Source organism: Tripterygium wilfordii, chromosome 17 (assembly GCF_013401445.1).
Source record: "Tripterygium wilfordii isolate XIE 37 chromosome 17, ASM1340144v1, whole genome shotgun sequence".
Taxonomy (NCBI): Eukaryota; Viridiplantae; Streptophyta; class Magnoliopsida; order Celastrales; family Celastraceae; genus Tripterygium; species Tripterygium wilfordii.
In genome coordinates, this window is record NC_052248.1 from 3676527 (window position 1) to 3694090 (window position 17564).

At 35.4% G+C, this 17564-nt stretch overlaps 1 protein-coding gene across 3 annotated transcripts; it reads left to right on the forward strand.

The window, feature by feature from the left end:
- The first annotated feature begins 864 nt into the window (after window positions 1-864).
- Window positions 865-14065, forward strand: LOC119982502 (two-component response regulator ARR14-like). Of its 3 annotated transcripts, XM_038825927.1 has the most exons (13): window positions 865-2203; window positions 3416-3559; window positions 3676-3827; window positions 4335-4447; window positions 4561-5704; window positions 6521-7051; window positions 7174-7234; window positions 8641-8818; window positions 10861-11055; window positions 11797-11949; window positions 12073-12450; window positions 12566-12642; window positions 12855-14064. In XM_038825927.1, exons 9-13 carry the CDS (start codon window positions 10914-10916, stop codon window positions 13500-13502), a joined length of 1398 nt encoding a protein of 465 aa, XP_038681855.1. In that variant the 5' UTR covers window positions 865-2203; window positions 3416-3559; window positions 3676-3827; window positions 4335-4447; window positions 4561-5704; window positions 6521-7051; window positions 7174-7234; window positions 8641-8818; window positions 10861-10913; the 3' UTR covers window positions 13503-14064. The 3 variants fall into 3 exon arrangements, with proteins under 3 accessions (XP_038681855.1, XP_038681856.1, XP_038681854.1); XM_038825926.1 differs by lacking the exons at window positions 865-2203; window positions 3416-3559; window positions 3676-3827 and having other exon boundaries at window positions 3865-4447; XM_038825928.1 differs by lacking the exons at window positions 865-2203; window positions 3416-3559; window positions 3676-3827; window positions 8641-8818 and having other exon boundaries at window positions 3864-4447; window positions 12855-14065.
- Window positions 14066-17564: the final 3499 nt, after the last annotated feature.

Consider the following 17564-nt stretch of genomic DNA (forward strand, 5'->3'; position numbering starts at 1 on the left):
AACTTGTCTTTTATGAACTTGGTTATCAGGTCTTCACTTGAAGAAGTTTGTGTTTGGTGCTTGGTTAGTAATTGCCTGCTCTCAATTAAGTTGCTTATGCTAACTTGTCTGAGAATCTCATTTAGTAAACACGTGCCCTAGTTTCCCCGCTCCACGGTTTTTAGTCATTATGTTGGTGGATGAATCCTTCTTACTAGGAGATGGAGTATCACTTGCTCAACTTGTCTGACCTTTTTGTGTGCGTGTGTGTGTTGGGGGGACTTAAATTGTCATGATCATAAACCAATTTCACAAAATAATACCATGTACTAATATTTTGCATATGTTTGCGCCTTCTAAGTGAATTCCTACCATGGCAGACTGGCGGTAAAATTCATTAGGACACCTCCTTTTGTTTTAGTGACCGCACTTTGAAAATATTTGGATCTGGTGATTTGCTTCTGTTTTTGAAATCCTTAGTTCGATACAATCTTCTGGGCATTCGGGCTTAAATATTATTTATCTGCAGGATAACACATTCTTGAAGCAATGGAATTTTTTTGCAGTTTCGAAATCTAGTATAAAGCCAGTGTTTCTCTTTCTGCTATTCACTTGTGAAGTATTTACTTAGTGCTTGAAGTTAATTTCCTGCTTTTGTACTTGCCTATTAAGTTAAATATGCTACACTGCCGCGAAATCTCACTGCCAGTGAAATGACCATACGACGTCACAAAGAATCTGCAGATTGCAGAAAGCAAACAAGTTGTGGAGATTCTGTGTTGTAAGTTAATCTATAATTATGAGTCACTATTATATTTATTTAATGATGACGTAATATAATGATGAGATAATCTTGAACTTTTGCATCTAAGGTCCTAGATCCAGGGGTTGTATCTGTTTTATCTGCATAGAATTTGTTGGTTCTGGCTTCGTTTTTGTCGAGGATACAAGACTTGACTTTTGGAAAAAACAACACAAACATTCTCATCTCTATGTTTGTTCAATTATTCGGATTGATGAGTGCATTTTATGTGCATCTTTTATACGCAGTTCAGTCAAATTTCTAGTTAGTTACTTGCAATTATTCTACTGAGATGTTTTGTTTAATTATGGATATCTTGTGTTCCTACAAGTTGGATCACATTTATGATTGTATTTTGTGGCATTGCTTGATGATTTTTTGGCGCAAAGACTTTAGACGCTGTCATGCTGCTTTAAAATTACACCAATTGCCATTCAAAGAAGGTTTAAAGTTCTTTTTAAAGTAAGGACCTCTAGCAGTAGGTGTGTGTATATATATATTTATATTTTTTTTCCTTTGAAAATACCGTCACAAATACATGTGATGGATTCCCGGTGATGTTCTCATAGACTCATGTAGCCGACTCCAAACTTTTGGGATAAAGGCTCGGATGATGATGATGAAAATACCATCAGTGTTATGTAGGTTAAAAACTAAGATGTTCACTGTCCCATGTTTTTAAGGAAGTTGAGCAAAATCTTAGAAAGGCACCTTATTGAAGGAATTTATACACATTCCATATGACAGATTTTACAATCTTCTTCATAGGGAAACTCATTATCCATTGACTTATGCTCTTCTTATTGAAGGAGTTTATATACATTCCATATGACAGGATTTTACGATCTTCTTCATATGGAAACTCACTATCCAATTGACTTGTACTTTTCTTTTACTAATACATTTTTATATGGTAGTCTTTATTGGGATACCTAACATCCAAACCATGGTATTCGCTTTCAAACGGAAGAAATCATTGAAAGTGTATAATTTTCTTTGGAGATACCGAGAAGTGCGGGCGCCAGAATTGTTGAACTTTCTAACAAGTTATTTTGTTTATCATTTTGATTTTTAGAAATTGTTTCTGGTTCTGTCCTGTTGGTTAACAATGAGATCCCCATTTTGGCTTTTATATGCTTACATTATTGTCCAAACTGCAAATGTAGTGTGCATGTAGTGAATATTTTCATTGGTAAGTTTCTATATGCGTGCATTCAAAAAGTTTCAATATGCATGCATTTTATACATACCATTTTGGCATCCCAAGGGTGTATAAATATGTGAACAGTGAGGGGTCCATTGTGGTTGATCTTACTGCAAATGATGCTCGATCATCTACTACTGTTAGCGTCTTGGTAGTGGATTCTGATACTGAACGTCTTACAATTGTCTCAGATATGCTTTGCAGACTTGAATATACAGGTATGTATTTTCTTTTTGTGTCTTCACTTCTTTCGGATGCTTAATATGTTAGTGAAACTATCAATAGTTTTTTTGCAATTACTGTTGATCCTGTTTGTGATATTAACAGCATCGATTTAGAGACATAGGTGAAAGTCAGTGGAGGCGTAGAGTGGGCAATTGCCCCACTGGAATATTTTTATATCTAGTAATTATAGGAATTTTTTTGTCACTGATTGTCAACCACTGATATAGAAAAAAGTTATCCTTGATTTGTGGTATATATTTGAAATAGGTTTTAGCTTTCCAAGTCAATTGTTAGATGCAGCCCTATAATGAAATTATCTAACATCTTAAACCTGGAAACTTTAAACCTATCAATTCAGATTTTGGCCTTTTATTTATGTTTAGTAATTGGTTGCTCTAATCATAATATCTTTTTGTACGAATTATTATCATCATATACTATCTAGCTAAGTAGCTAGTATATATTTGTTTTTTTTTTATTGTTTGTCATTTGATCAAATTTCTTGTCCCCCACCCTTGCATTGGGAATCTTCACTCTGTCACTGTTTATTGATGGTTCACATAGTTGTTCTGGTGTGTGATGAGTGATGTAAATAAATGAATGTAAAATCTTTGTGCTCTATGTTTTCTTTCAAAGTTACATGCATAATGAATGAGAGGGTTGCATGTGATTGCAGTTCAATGCTCACTAGTCACTAGTGTTTTTATCCTCTAAACGATGGAACCCAATTCTGATATTGTAACTGTTCTGAGATTTAGAAATTCAATTATTTCTTCTGTAAAGAATTGTGACTGTTCTTACATCCACATTTCCTGTTTTTCTTATTTAGAAAAAGTTTATGAGAAAAGCCCCAGATGAAAGCTCAACCGTTTTACGTCATAGTTCTATGTTAGTATTTTCATCATTTCGTTATATGGGTCTCAGGATGGGAGCAGGTGTGATCAACATTCCAACATTCACACAGTGCACTTGCAAGAAAACATTCTTTCCAGATTAGCATAATAGACCAATAACATTGGAAAATTAATATGTCCCATGGACACTGTGTACCGTTTAGTCTAACAATACTTTAACTGTTACTACCAAATATGCTGAGCATTTATTTTGCTGTTATTGTCTTTCTCTTGTCGTCTTAGCAACTAATCAGTTAACTACCATTGATTATAGGCATAACTGAAAAATTCCGCCACCGCTTTCACTTGCAGTTATAACTTCTAAACGTTGCTGACGCATTGTGCGAGAGACAGAAAATGAGCTTGATCTTATTCTGTGGGAGACTTTCTTACCTAATGTGGAAATATATGTATTCTTTGAGACACTAGAACAAACGTCCAATCTGCCAATAGTAGGTAAGTCTCCTCTCTTTGGCCCTTTATAGCCACCATTTCTTTCTAAAATGTTCTTCATGAACGTAAAAGACTTTTTAAAGGCATTTGCTTTGGGTTTGTCTCTTATTGTCTTGCAGTTATGCCAGCAGAGAATGATAGCAAAAGCATACGAAGAAGATACCATAAAGGGGCAGTGTTTTATCTTGTGAAACCACTCATGATGAATGATGTGAAGAACCTCTGTCAGTTTGCATATCAATACTATACATAATGACGGAGACCTCGCATGGTAAAATCTGAATTCTCATGTTGCCACGTCATCAACTAATATTGCTCTTATTAGCGTTACACTTGGTTTAACAAAACAATAAACCATCCCTGGGCATCGAAACTCGAAAGGCCCCGCGTTAGAAACCCACGACGGTTCGCAAAGAAACTTCACGACGTTTCCCAACCCAGGGCAAGTTCGTCCGTCTAGGTTCATGATCGTCGATTCATTTACTTTCCTCGATTCATTTACGATGATATCAGCCTAGGTTCGACGAATGTGATTGAATGCTTCTTCTCTCCACTGTACACATTCATCTCCCCCGGTTCATTAGGGTTTCTTGCAAGACCCCCCTTCAATTGTTTTTCTTGGGCAAAGAACAGCCGCCCCTTCAATTGATTTAGTTTATTTAAGCCCTTATTTCATTTCAATCAATTCTTCTCTTATGTGGTTCAACCCAGCAAGAGCATCACAAATCCAACAACATCTAGTCTCAGATTTGTGATCTTTGGTAGTTCCGGTGATTAGGTAATCGATTACATGAAGAACCGATCCCCACTCTCAAAACAGGGGTATAATGGATGGTCGTGGATTCTTCGCGATCCATGTAATTGTGCTCTCAATTTATTCATTGTTATTGGGTGAGTGTGCCTCTGATTTGTCAAATCTTCCATGGTCTTTTGCAATTCTCCTGGTGATTATGACTCTGATTTTATTATTGTATCTCTTCTCTGTCCATGCATCTGTTTATCAGGTATGGTTATTTGGAGGCGCTACTACAGAGGCACGTTGAAATGACTGCCGATGATTTCATATTCCTCTATAGCTTGCTGTCTATTTTCCTCTCTCGAAGAGGCTCTTCATCTGAGATCTGCTTTAGATAGGTATTATTAGATTTCTTCTTAAGGTTGTTAATTTCCTCAATTTTGTTTTTCAAAAAAAATGTCACTGTCGATCACCTGGTGAATTATGTTGAACAGCTTCAGTTCCTTATGGTTATTGTGTTGTGTTTGGTTTTAGGGTATTTTTTTATATTGAATTATGTTGTTGCCTGTTGGTTTATACTATTTTGGAGAGATGAACTAGAGAGTGACCCGAATTCTCCAAGCACTATCAAGAATTCCGGGGTGGGATAAAATTTCTAATTAGTTTTTTTACCACTCACAAATCCAATTACAAGTTTTGACAACTAACGAAGACATTTGCTTGCAATTTTTCCAAAATTATCTGGCTTATGCTTGTCCACTTTTATAGCACAAGTGTTGAAGAATGTGGAGTGGCCAGGCTAGAACAATTTCCTTTCAAGGTCGAGGACTTCCACCGGTTTGATGAGTAAAGGCTCAGTTTTAACTTTTTCTTTATTGCATTCGATTTTGTTTTATATCAGACATGAACTGGCCTCAAGAAACCATCAAAAAATTATTTTTCGAAATGCTAATGTATTTAGATTTGCTCTTGGGTTCCGAGTTTAGTCTGATCAGGACCTTCAGGTTGGGACTTGGAGCCTTATGTAGCTTGGGAAAAGCTTCTTCAACAACAGATATCGTTGACAAATGGACTTCAATCTTTTGAGGTAATTGTTTAAAAAATAATGAGACTCTTGCGTAGTGTAGATACTAGATACTTCTCCTTGCATCTTACTGCTGGCAATCTGAGTTAAGCAGACAGATCATCCGAGCAGGTATTATTTTAGATTTTTATCTTTTCTTTCATCTGGTTTATATCACTTATTGAGTCGTATGATCATAATAATGATTCTTGATTCAAGAAATTCAAAATTGGAGATTTGGAGTGTTATGTGGGGAAAAACAAAGCTTATCCAAAGAGAGACAGAAGTCATGGTTTCAGACGGTGATTTCATAACCTCTCCTGAAGTGAGCCCAATGATACTTGGAGAGGTATGGGCCCTTTAGTTCTGAGTTGATCATGCCTCCTCTATTAAAATTGAGCCGATCAAAATCGAACATACAAACATGGCACTTTTTATTTCTATTTTGTTTTATGTTTTTCATTCAAAGATATATAATTGCCCCAAACCAAAATATATTGATAATAAAACTTGATTTGCCTAGTATAATTTAGTAGATCTGCTTTAGTATGTTGGTTATAGAGTTCAATTTTTGAACACCCATAATTTAAGGTTGATGATGAAGAACACTAACCTTCTTGCTTCTAGGAAGAATTTGCCCAACTTCTTTGCGGCTCTTCAATGGAGATTTCAGGGGAAGATAAAGCATGAGCCATGGAAATTAAAAACCATCTTCAATGTTATTTGTTAAATTATTACTTTATAAGATGTAATTTTAATTTTCTTGCTCGGAACTTGCTTTAAGTGTAAAATGATAGGTTTTACAAGACACTGCTCGATTGGAATATATTTAGAACCTCTAACTTCCGCTACATTTTGTAGTACAAATACTTGATACATAGTTACATTCCGCTTTATTGGAATAGAATCCTTTGGTGACCCTACTCACAAATTAACAATAGTATGTCATGTTCTTAGTCTCAATTGGCCATTCTAAAAGGGGTAGGTTGGGGTTCTTTTAATCAGATGGCATTGTGATTGCTTTGTACCCTTACCATGTCTCTGATCATATAACACAACGTTTGGCCAACATGTAAGCTCAAACTCCAAATCACTACCAATAACATTGATATTGAACTACTTCATAAATATGTCTTCATTGGCTAATCGACCACGAAATGGCCAGGGAAGGAGAGGTCGGCGGCGTAGGGACTTCCAAAGAGACATTCTTCTAGGTATTGCTTCCCTATCAAGGCATGAGGTTACACATGACCTTTTTCATCATAGTTTTCAATTTCCATTACATGTACATGGTCAAGAGTCTCAATAATGTCATATATATTACTATAAAATAAAATATCTCCTTAACGTTATAAGAATCGTCACCTTGAGTTTTATTATTCATTATTCATACGCGACGTGCGGAGCGCGGGTATACATCTAGGATCAGTAAAACGGAAAGAATGATGCCTATGGAATAACTATGCTGCTTCACTGAGGGGTCACAACATTGTGAGTCCGAGGCTCAAGAGTCTGTTGTGACAATGGAGAAGCAGGTTTTTGCAGCAAAAGTTTTGCTATGTGACAGAGGAAATGAGCAGGAAGAGATGGATAAAGAAGGTTGAGAGACAATTTGGAGGTTGTGAATCGAGTATAATTTGGACAGATGAGCTGCATGAGAAGTTCCTGCAAGCTCTAGAAGAACAGGGCATCCAAAGTAAGTGTTTTGGTTTAAATTTATCAAGAGTGTACATGACTCTAATTTGTTGCCTTTGTCTTCTTTGTTTTGGGGAAGCTTTTCTAATTTCTTCTTTTGTCTATACACATGCTCATCCAAAGAACATTCTTGAGCATATGAATGTCCAAGACTGAAGAAAGAAAAGGTTTCAGCCATTTACAGGTTCGTTCTGCATAAAGACTTGTAATTTTTAAATTATTTGTCATTCATTGAGTGGTAGGTATCTCCAGAACATGTAAAGCTTTCTTTTGAAGTTAATAATACTTGAAACCCAAGTCACCAAATGACAATGGTGTACACCATTTGCACTTAAATGGAGATGAAAAGCATAAAACAGGTCAAACAACTTCAATGTGTTAAATTACCCAGTTTTGAAATTTTTTTGAAAAGTTTTTAAAAATGAAATTATTGTAATAGTGACCTTTTCAGTGTCTGATCAACGGATTTTGTATTTTTTTTTTATGTCAACTCATGTCTCAATTTCAAATTTGCAAACAAATGTTGTAGTTTAGAATAATATATAAGAGCCTAACATCAGGCCTGAAAAAGTGAATGGAAAACCTGGAGGGTGATAATGAGAGAGTTAATTTTTAAGCTGATTCTACATCAGACGTTGTAACAAAACAAGAAAACAGAAATAACAGAACAAAACATCCCTCTAAGACTGAAACTAGACCTAGCTCATCCTCTGTGTGGCTTCCTTGGCAAGAAGTCTCCCTTTGGCCTTGCTCTTGGCTTGTGATTTGGAGCCCACAATGCCACCTCCCCACTTCTTTCTGTACTCATCGTACTTGTCGTTGAAGTTTGCCTTGATGGCCTCAAGTATTTTGCTGAACTCAAACTTATCCTCGTTCTTAACTGTGCTCAAACACAACGCATCTACAGAAATTTTGTATTGTATTGAGAAAAGAACAAGAGTCTGCCCAAACCACCTTGAGGAAATATTACCCCACATCTATGAATACAGTGCATCAACCAGAATTCAAAAGTTACTTTCAGGAAAATCTCAACGGTCCTATGTATATGGGGTTAATACCACTTTTGCACACCGAAAGATAGTTAGTGTTTCAATTTGTACACCGTTGTTTAAAATGTTTCAATTTGGTCATCTAATGATAAAATCGTTTCTCGGGCAGATTTTTCCACTTTGGGGCAGTCAAACTAAACATGTGGCAATCAATATTTGGATAGTCAAAGTGCCACATGTGCAGTTTGACTGTCCCAGAGTGAGAAAATCTGCCCGAGAGACCAAGTTGAAACAGTTTTATCATTGGGCCACCAAATTGAAACTTTTTAAACAACAGTGTGCAAATTGAAACACTGATTATATTTCGGTGTGCAAAAGTGGTATTAACCCTATGTATATGCCTTATCTTGGCTCCATCTATCCAACCAATCGTGTGGACACAAGTCCTAGTGGGGTGCCAAATTTTATGCATTGACAGTCCACTCTATGGAACAGTTTTCCTGATTTTTCCCATCCTGATTCTAGCCAATTTAATTTGGAAATTTCGTTACTGGGGAGTTACCTCACTCTAATGAGATGAAAAATCATGTTTTTGAAGTAGCTCTCAAAGGAACAAAGACTGTCTAATGTGGGAGATTCCGGCTTTAGTGTGACCTATCACCCAAAATTGTTCAACGATACGATATGAGGACAACATTAGGAACACTTTCTGATGCCGCAGCTATCATCAGTGCTTCCACCAGCATGACAGGAGCAAGAGGAGTTTGTTGGTAAAAGAGGTGATAATGATGAGTTTTTTGAGAATGCAATGAAATCTTCCTATTTTTGCTGAGAATTTAAATGATCTCTGGTTGATTGATGACTCTTCATGAGAGGCTTGAAAGCAACTCTGAAAGATTGCCTCTGTTTCTACATATTGACTACTGGAGTTTGCATGTTAATTTTGATAGTTTGTGTTTTATTAACAATGCTTAATTTTGAATATTGTGTTGTTCTTGTATGCATGAACATGACTGATTTGGTGTCATGATGTGTAATAAAACTGTCTTAGGCCGATATGCCGCATGTTTTTCATAAATATATTGTCATAAATTTTTTATTATGTATGAAATAGTGCTGATTTGGTCTGGAAACTACAGAACTAGTCATTCTTGCAACTGATTCACCAAGGAAAAATGATTTTTACCAAGGAGTTCTATGAGAGCTTTTTTCTTTTTTTTTGACATCCGAGGGAACCTCAACTTGCCAATTTGTGACTGCTGGGCTAGATCCAAACCTCGGGTCATCATCCCACTTTGGCAACAGGCCTGACTGGGCTTACCTACCGTTTTCGTGGTAGCCCTTGTGAGAATATACCGCCTAGGGAGCACCTGGTGGGAGTAGAACTTGTGACCTCTACCTCTGGTAGAGTTACACACCTTGCCACTCAACCAACTGAGGTACACCTATGAGAGCTTATGAAACACTTTGTTTGGGATAAGAAGATTTTCATCTGGTTTTTAAATTATAAAGATGCAATGCTCGCAGAGGAAAAAAATCTGTTAACACAAGTAATGCTTGCTCAGGTTACTAAGTTGTATTCCATTGCCGGGGGTCTCTTTCCAGCTCTTAGTGTGAAATGGACTAAAGTGAATGGAGTAGGTTGTGGAGTGTTGCAGTGTTTAGGTTTTCTTGTTTAAATTGACAGGAGATTAAAGAATCAAAAAAAGAAGGAAGAGTTCAAACTCACAAATGTAAGAGTCTACTATGTCACCTAAACCTAAGAGTGTTTGACTTAGTATTCAGTGAATTCATATTATGGTACATAAAAAAACTTCATGTGAGACCAGGTAAAGCTTTGATTTGAACATACGACTGGACGCCAAATGAGAAATAAAAGTTTCACACAAAATCAGTAAGGCTATGCTTTGCAAGACTGTTCATGAGTGTTCAACACTGTTGGGTTCGAAAAGGTTCGCTCCCAACGCTTGTTTAACATTTTTTAATATGCGATACCATCTGTTCTATGGTCTTAGTTGCATGCAATCTCCTGGATATCACATAATTAAATATAACAATATATGGTACATTCCATTCTTCAAGCGTAGGAATTTCTTTGGGTTCAAAAATCTATTATGAAGTCGGCATTTAATTTTCTGTTTGTTGCGTAGCATCACATTGTTCATAAATCATTGCATCTACTGCCAGGTTTTATGCATTAAAAGATGGCTATGAACTGGCATTCAAATGTTGAGCTGATTTTGAGTTGACATGACTGTGACTTCTTTGATAGTATATAGATGGAACTGCATTTACATATGCTCGTACATATTTTCTGCATCTAATAACATCATAGTAAGACGCAATGATGTCATTATGAACTTTAGATTCATTGGTCATGATTATCCTTCATGCTGACAAAGTGTGGCATTAGCGAGGTCTTACTCAATGTGAGATGTTTGCAAATCTTCAATATTTAAAGAAAATCGTGACATACTCAAGAAATGAATTTTGGTGTGCGTGGTCTTACTTCATATGACTGTCCTCATTTAGAAAGATCCTCATTGTTACAATACTTTAAAAGGATGAGATTCATTGTCAAAAATTTGACAACGTGAGTCAAATCTCAAAAAGGTATTTTATATAAGGTATTCATGCATATGCCATATAAAATATTTACAATCTTCATGATATAGAAAGTGTTTATTTGTTGACTTGGCCTCTCCCTTGACTAATATGTGCATTTATGACAATATTTTTGGGGTAAGTAATATACAAATATGCTGTTGACTTTCCACGTGTGAAAACGGTTACGGGCGTATTAAATTCGTCAATGATACAGGAGTGTGGACACTGAATGAAAACTGAGTGAGCCAAAACTCAGTATTCACCAACATGAAATATGAGGAGCCCTTTCCTGATGAAAATACTGACGATGACGCCCCATCACCCGTGGGTGTAAGGGTTTTGCTTGTGGATGGTGATTTTACATGTCTCGCAATTACGTCAGAAATGCTTCACACACTGGGATATAAGGGTATGTATCGTGAAGACCTAGCATACGCATAAGGCATTCTCACTTCCATTGGATGCTTCATATGTTATGCAAATGTACACTTGCAACTTCTGTTTGTTCGTTCGTGATATTAGCTGTATTGATTTACAATTGCTTCACAAATTTGCTTTAGCATTTCATGACTGTCATGTAAATAAATGAATGTCACATCACATCCCTAAATTTGTCTGTCAAATTCTTTTGCATAGTGAAGGAAAGATTTGCATGTAATCCTAGGTCAATTCTTGGTATTATTTTTATGCTGTTGAAGATGAAATTCGATTATGCTTTGCTGACTGGTATCAGAATCTTTTGAGTCTTGGCTATTTTTAGATTTTTAAATTCAATGATTACTTCTGGGGAGGTATGTGGCTGTTCTTAGATCTTTATTCTCTGTTCCTTATTCGGGAAAGGGATGTAAATTGAAGCACTAGCTGAAAGATTCTTGACATTGAACTTCAAGGGTCTATTTTAATATTTGCATCATTTTGTTGATGTGGTTGATGCGGATCTCAAGATCGGAGCAGTTTTGAATTGTTATGAACATGCAGGAGTTTTCTATAATACACTTGAACAGGATAGAATAATTAAATTGAGAGAATTATACATACCCTATATGGCACAGCCTCTCCTCATTCTTTTGGTTTTTTTTTGTTTTTTTTTCTGAAGTATAACCAGTGATAGTTCTTGATTAGAAATTTCCTGTACTGCCTTTACTTGCAGTAATAACTGCCAAACGAGCTGCTGATGCTTTGTGCATCGTGCGAGCAAAGGAAAATGAGCTCGACCTCATTCTCACTGAGAGTAAATTGCCTGATATGGATAAGTATAAGTTTCTTGAGACAATTGAACAGATCTCCAATTTGCCAATTGTCAGTAAGTATCCCCTTCTCAACATGTCAGCATCAGTTATATTTCTCTACAAAAAGGCTCTTTATTCACTTAAAAAGTCTTTCTTTAAAAATATTTACTTTTGTTTTTTTTTTAATTGTATCCCAGTTATGTCAGCTGATAGTGGTAACAATGCCATATTAGGAGGCTTCTTGAAAGGGGCAGCCTTTTATCTTGTGAAACCACTTGTGATGAAAGATGTAAAAAACATCTGGCAGTTTGCATATATGAGTAAAAGAGAAAAGAAGATGATGGTAAAAGAAGTTGGCAGCTTCAAGTATGACGATGAATCAGGTGACGATCTTGAATGTGTCAGGAATACAGAAAATCAGGATTCTCTATTGGGCAAACGAAAAGAGCCTGAAGAGATGAATAAAGAGGATGTAGAAGATGATTCGGGTTTTGAGAAGAAGAAGAGGAAGTTAGTTTGGACACATGAGCTACATGAAAAATTCTTGCAAGCTGTCAAAGTACTAGGTGTTGATTGTAAGTGTTACAAGGATAATTCATCAAAAGTGTATTCATACTCTAATATAGTGCTGCTTTCCTTACTCTTGGTTTTAATGGGAGTTGTTCTTATTTTGATCTGTCTCCTCTACAGATGCTCATCCAAAGAAAATTGTGGAGCTTATGAATGTCCAAGGACTAAAGAAAGAACAAGTATCAAGCCATTTACAGGTTTGTTCTCCCTAATGGCGTGATTTTTGAATAAGTTGTCGTTCTTTAAGTGATAGGTATCCTCAACGTGAGCAAGATTTGAACCAAAAATACCAATTTAAAATGCTATTTAAGTTTTGGAAGTTTGATGTGTTAAGTTATTGAGTTTCGAATGTTTTGGAAGATCATGTGCAATTTCTGACCTAAGGAGTTTTTACACAAATGTTTTGCAGAAATATCGGCTCTCATTGAAAAAATGGCATCATGCTAAACAAAACACCATGAGGGTTGATTCTGCTGAATCAAGTTCATCGCGTTATCCTTTATCAACAAGCAATCTTCAAGGTGGATTCTTAAAATTATTTAAGCCACAATGCAGGACACCAACATATCAACCAGAATTCAGAAGTTATTTTCAGGAGAATATCAAAGCTCCAATGTCTATACCTTCTCATGGTTCCATCTGTCTCTCCAACCGTGTGGGCCCAAACCCTAATTGGGTGTCAAATTTTATTTATGGACAGTCAACTCTACAAAACCGTCAACCACATATTTCTCGTCCCCATCAGTTTGAATTTGAGATTGCTGCTACAGGGGAGTCATCTGGCTTTGACCAAATGGGAAATTATATTTCTGAAGAATTTCTCAAGGGATCAATGCCACTATGTAACGTGGGCAGTTTCTCAAGTGCTACCGATCGCCCGACATTGTTTAACAATCAACAGGGACAATTTCTCTCGCAACAATCATCATCAGTGCTGCCACCACAACCACAGGAACAAGAGGAATTCAAGGGTCATAGAAGGGAAGTTGATGAGTTGCTAGGGCTAGTGAACGAGTCTTCCTTATTTTCACTTGATGGGGATTTAATTAATCTCTAGTAAAGGGTGGAGTAAAGTCTTATTTTGCTCACTAAATGAGAAGCCTCTTTTCAACTCAAAATGGTCACTCACAGATGGAAAAATTTTCAAGGTCACTCCGACACCGGAGTAATCCATGTAACACCAGAGTGATGACGTGACATTTTTTATTATTTATTGTGCATATGAGATGGGATCTTTAAAACAGGGGATGATTGTAAAAAATGCACAATAAATAATAAAAATGCCACGTCATCAATCTGGTGTCATGTATTACTCTGGTGTCGGAGTGACCATTTTTGAGAAATTTGAAACAATAGTGATTGAGTAGAAAAGAGGCTCATCTTCCAGGGGGACCAAAATAAGACTTTACTCGTAAATGGTGAATCCGCATATTGGTAGTGAAGTCACCAATTCAGGTCTTAAAAATTGTATTATCTGCTGTTGTTTCTTTTTCACCAATTCAGGTCTTAAAAATTATATCATCTGTGGTTTTTTTGTATGCATGGAAGGACTCATTTGGTTGCATTCACCATTGGTTGATAATTTACTATATATATTTGCTTTTAATTTTTATATTGTGTTGTCAATAACTGATACAAATTTGTGGAGTTATATATGTATGTGGTTGTCTCTCACTTTTATTTTTTAGGTTTGTCAATGAATACGCACATTATATTAACTATTATTTGTTAGTTACATGTACTCTTTGTTTCACTTTTTTCTTTTTTTTTTGGGTTTGTTAGTGCATATGCACATTAGTTTAACTTTGATTTCTTTTTCTTTTCTTTTTGTTCTTTTGGCATGGATTAGGATTTGTTGCAATTGTTTAAATTAGGGTTTCATTAAATTGTGAATTTTCGTAAATTAGGGTTTACATTTTTGGGTTTTTCTTTTGAATTTCTTGCAGTAGTTTGTATTAGGGTTTCATCAAATTGGGAATTTTTGGAGATTAGGGTTTAGTATTTCACAAGGATTGGGATTTTTTTTTTAAAATGTTGCGGGGGAAATTAGGGTTTAGCATTTCAAAAGTACTGGGTTTTGTTTTTGTTTTTGTTTTTTTTTTTGCCTTGGCTTGTTCATATGCTGGAAACTCCCAGAGGAGGTGCGATAAACCCACCAAAAATTTATGTTGATAATTGTGTCTACCATGGCTGATTATAATTGATGATGATATTCTTTTTGATGTTTGGGTTGTAACTTCTTTTAGTAAGTCACCCATCCAAAATGAAACTTAGGTTTCTAAGCCATTTGACTCTGCTTGGGCTTGCAGTTGATCGCAAACTTGAATAAAAGAGGAGGGTTATGAATCACACTTGAATAAATCAATGTAAAATTTTATCAAACCTATGAATACGTGTTAAAATGAGAAGTGTTAAAATGAGAAATTCGTTGGGACATTCCCTATTTGTGACGTGTTGCTTCAAAACTCGGGTTCATCAAGAAATGGGTGAGGCTGGCACGAGCATATTCCAACAGCAACATGATGCATTGATGCATGGATGCAGTGAAACATAGGCAAGTGTTCCCCCGATATGAATAGGTGAAGATAAAAAGCTAGTTAGTTCATGATTATAGGATTATGATAGACATTTAGAATATAGGGAACTGAACTAGTTGACACCATGATTAAAAGTAGGGTTAATATAATGTGTCTAGAGAAGAATCTAAAGAAATAAAAAGATAAGTTATAAATGATGGTGCACTAGAATGGATGGTAATAGAAATGATGTAGCTATAGTAATAGATAATCAACTAAAAGAAAATGTTCTAGTGATAAAAATAAAAGGCAATAGCATCTAAATTGATGATAAAGAATGAGATAATTAATATTGGACAAAATATACATTTGGTCCCTCAACTATACAATTGATTTCATTTTTGTCCTTAAACTTTTTTTTGCTCTTAAAATCGTTCCTCAACTATTCAAAGGTACCCTGTTCGTCCCTTAAATGATTTCGACATTAGAAAAATTATATGTGGCATTCCAGTTGGTGTAATTTTTACACGTTATCCTACTTGGCTTACATTTTACACCTGTCATCTCACAAACTCCCCAAAATACTTGATTATTCAAAACCCTGAAACTATTTTGTTGTATAGTTTAAGCACTAAAAGTGCTAGACATTAATAATTTATGGATAATATTGTTCACATTTGTCGAAGTTTACCAACTAGGATTACTCCAATATGCAAAATAGATGTCATGTTGGATTTTTTTGGCCACTCTCTCACTTGAAGGACAAAATAAATACCTTTCAATAATTGAAGGACGAAGTTAAGAACAAAAAAAGTTTAAGGACGAAAGTGAAACTCGGGGTATAATTGAGTGATCAACTGTTATATTTTAGCCAATTAATATCATAAGTGCGTACACCATGTAAATTGGATTAAATGAAAATACCAAAAAATAATTTCAGGATAATCTCGATGAGATTGTTCAGGACATACCAAGAAGAGAGAAAATATTTTTGGGAGGATACTTAAATAGACATGTAGGGAGAGATAGTGGAAACCTTGATAGTGTACATGGAGGGTATGACGTATGAGTTTGATAATAAAAATGAGACTGGAGAAACTATTTTAGAGTTTGTTGTGTCATATGAAGATCTAGTTTAAAAAGATATAATCATGCGAAAGAGAGATGTAAGACTCTTTAAGGACTATAAAGTGATTCCGAGAAAGAGTCTAAGCACAAAACATAAAATGTAGTGGTGCACATAAGCTTTAAGAAATGACCTACAAAAAGTAGAGTAGTGCGAAAGCATAAAACTAGGTGGTGGAATCTAAAACGGGATAAGTATATAGCTTTCAGGGAGAAATTACTTAATAATGCGAATTGATATTTTGTTGGGGAAGCAAACCTTATACGAGGAGAGATGTCGTCTTATATCAAATATGTAGCAAAAGAGATATTTGGTAAGTCGAAAGGTCCTATACCTAAGACAAAGAAACATGATGGTGGAATGAGTATGTTAAAAAAGCAATTAGGATTAAGAGATAATACTATAGGAAGTTACATAATGGTAGAGACGGAAATAATTATAAAATAATCAAAGTGTATATCTAGAAAATAAGTTAAGAATATTAATATAGGAGAGACACATTACAAAGTATATATTAAGTTAATCTCATAATGACATAGTCAATTGTTATTATTTTTCTTGTGTATAGGTAGGGTTCTTGCAAAGGCAGTTAGCTGTGGAAGAACATGGTACAATTATGTGTTGCATCAGCATAGTTTTTATGTATTTTGTTTCAATTTTTTTTAAGTTTGGGAAAAGCAATCAGAACATCCTTAACTCTACCAAATACATTTGTCAGTGAATTTCAGGCATTATGATGAAAGTAATTTTCTAGCTAGTTCATTATAAGTAGGCAATCTATTCGGTGTTCGGCAAGTTATCGAGTGACGAGAGAGTCTAGTACCCTAAATCTCACATCACTAAAGGAGAAATTGAAATACATAATATAATATGCCAAGCCTCTTAAACTAATAGACGCATTTTCTAAGCCAAATGATTCAAGAGAACAAATATCTACGAGTCGGTATAGGTTAATCCAAAACGGATAATATCTACTAGGCCAAGGGAGGGACAAACTCTTACATATTCCTTCAGATATATCCTTATAATTACAATGACTAAAAAAAATGACATTTGTTGTCCAAAAAATCTGAAAAAAATAAAAACTTGTCTAAAAGTTTTACAATTTTTCTTGAGTTGGAAATTGTTTATCCTTTGACTGGTCCTCTTCGTTGACTGATACGTATATTTATGGCGGCATTCAAACCATGCTGTTGACTTTTCACACGGGAAAAGAGTGTATTAACTTATTCAGAGACTGAAAGTAAATATAATTAGTGTTATTTGTCATAACTATTTTAAATGTTGAGTGGACGTAAACCATTCTCGTTCATATGAATCATGTGGGGTGCATGATTTTATATGGATTATATGCGTCAATCTCAACCTTTCAAATAACTGAGACAAAAATACCGAGATACTTAGAATCTTCGTATTTTGTTTGGAATTTAATTTTTAGTAATTATTTACCACTATTACCCTGGTGCACAGATCTAGA

Coding starts and splice junctions, on each gene's coding strand:
- LOC119982502 (XM_038825927.1), top strand. CDS start 10,914: ATGAAATATGAGGAGCCCTTTCCTGATGAAAATACTGACGATGACGCC. Junction 11,056..11,796: donor TCACACACTGGGATATAAGG/GTATGTATCGTG, acceptor CTTTACTTGCAG/TAATAACTGCCAAACGAGCT. Junction 12,643..12,854: donor AAGTATCAAGCCATTTACAG/GTTTGTTCTCCC, acceptor AATGTTTTGCAG/AAATATCGGCTCTCATTGAA.